The 2,500-nt window shown below is 50.2% G+C and overlaps 1 protein-coding gene across 1 annotated transcript in view; it reads left to right on the top strand.

Annotated features, from left to right (window-relative positions):
- LOC144955627 (transcription factor 7-like 2) overlaps positions 1-2,500 on the top strand; it is a gene marked incomplete at its 3' end in the record, with an annotated part of 14,903 nt that overhangs the window by 5,668 nt on the left and 6,735 nt on the right. The window contains exon 4 of the mRNA XM_078885799.1: positions 1,338-1,410. Coding sequence (XP_078741925.1) covers positions 1,338-1,410 — 73 coding nt within the window. The remainder of the gene's footprint in view (positions 1-1,337; positions 1,411-2,500) is intronic.

Raw genomic sequence — 2,500 nt, forward strand, 5'->3', positions numbered from 1 at the left:
GATTGACACTGAACCCTGTGGGAGTCTCAGTGATTGACACTGAACCCTGTGGGAGTCTCAGTGATTAACACTGAACCCTGTGGGAGTCTCAGTGATTAACACTGAACCCTGTGGGAGTCTCAGTGATTAACACTGAACCCTGTGGGAGTCTCAGTGATTAACACTGAACCCTGTGGGAGTCTCAGTGATTGACACTGAACCCTGTGGGAGTCTCAGTGATTAACACTGAACCCTGTGGGAGTCTCAGTGATTGACACTGAACCCTGTGGGAGTCTCAGTGATTGACACTGAACCCTGTGGGAGTCTCAGTGATTAACACTGAACCCTGTGGGAGCCTTAGTCTGGCTCTGTGAGCCTCAGTGATTAACACTGAACCCTGTGGGAGCCTTAGTCTGGCTCTGTGAGTCTCAGTGATTAACACTGAACCCTGTGGGAGTCTCAGTGATTAACACTGAACCCTGTGGGAGCCTTAGTCTGGCTCTGTGAGCCTCAGTGATTAACACTGAACCCTGTGGGAGCCTTAGTCTGGCTCTGTGAGTCTCAGTGATTAACACTGAACCCTGTGGGAGTCTCAGTGATTAACACTGAACCCTGTGGGAGCCTTAGTCTGGCTCTATGAGCCTCAGTGATTAACACTGAACCCTGTGGGAGTCTCAGTGATTAACACTGAACCCTGTGGGAGTCTCAGTGATTAACACTGAACCCTGTGGGAGTCTCAGTGATTAACACTGAACCCTGTGGGAGCCTCAGTGATTAACACTGAACCCTGTGGGAGCCTCAGTGATTAACACTGAACCCTGTGGGAGCCTCAGTCTGGCTCTGTGAGCCTCAGTGATTAACACTGAACCCTGTGGGAGCCTTAGTCTGGCTCTGTGAGTCTCAGTGATTAACACTGAACCCTGTGGGAGCCTTAGTCTGGCTCTGTGAGCCTCAGTGATTAACACTGAACCCTGTGGGAGCCTTAGTCTGGCTCTGTGAGCCTCAGTGATTAACACTGAACCCTGTGGGAGTCTCAGTGATTAACACTGAACCCTGTGGGAGCCTTAGTCTGGCTCTGTGAGCCTCAGTGATTAACACTGAACCCTGTGGGAGCCTCAGTGATTAACACTGAACCCTGTGGGAGCCTCAGTGATTAACACTGAACCCTGTGGGAGCCTTAGTCTGGCTCTGTGAGTCTCAGTGATTAACACTGAACCCTGTGGGAGTCTCAGTGATTAACACTGAACCCTGTGGGAGTCTCAGTGATTAACACTGAACCCTGTGGGAGTCTCAGTGATTAACACTGAACCCTGTGGGAGTCTCAGCATCTCTCTGTCTCCCTCTGTGGGCTGCTGCAGATATCAACGCGCCAAAGAAATGTCGCGCTCGCTACGGGCTCGATCAGCAGAACAACTGGTGTGGTCCCTGCAGGTGTGTAGCATCGATACACACAGACACACACACACAGACACACAGACACACACACAGACACACACACACACAGACACACACACAGACACACAGACACACACACAGACACACACACAGACACACAGACACACAGACACACAGACACACAGACACACACACAGACACACACACACAGACACACACACACACACACAGACACACACACACACACAGACACACACACACACAGACACACACACACATACACACACACACAGACACACACACAGACACACACAGACACACACACAGACAGACACACACACAGACACACACAGACACACACACACAAAGACATACAGACACACACACAGACACACACACACACAGACACACAGACACACACACACACAGACAGACACACACACAGACACACACACAGACAGACACACACACACACACACAGACACACACACAGACACACACACACACAGACACACACACAGACACACACACAGACACACAGACACACACACAGACACACACACACAAAGACATACAGACACACACACAGACACACACACAGACACACAGACACACACACAGACACACACACAGACACACACACAAAGACATACAGACACACACACAGACACACACACACACAGACACACACACATACACACACACAGACACACACACAGACACACACACAGACACACACAGACAGACACACACACAGACACAGACACACACACACACACAGACACACACACAGACACACACACACACACACACAGACACACACACACACAGACACACACACAGACACACACACAGACACACAGACACACACACAGACACACACACACAAAGACATACAGACACACACACAGACACACACACAGACACACAGACACACACACAGACACACACACAGACACACACACACAAAGACATACAGACACACACACAGACACACACACACACAGACACACACACATACACACACACAGACACACACACAGACACACACACAGACACACACAGACAGACACACACACAGACACAGACACACACACACACACAGACACACACACAGACACACACA

Source organism: Lampetra fluviatilis, unplaced genomic scaffold (assembly GCF_964198595.1).
Source record: "Lampetra fluviatilis unplaced genomic scaffold, kcLamFluv1.1 SCAFFOLD_728, whole genome shotgun sequence".
NCBI classification, from domain to species: Eukaryota; Metazoa; Chordata; class Hyperoartia; order Petromyzontiformes; family Petromyzontidae; genus Lampetra; species Lampetra fluviatilis.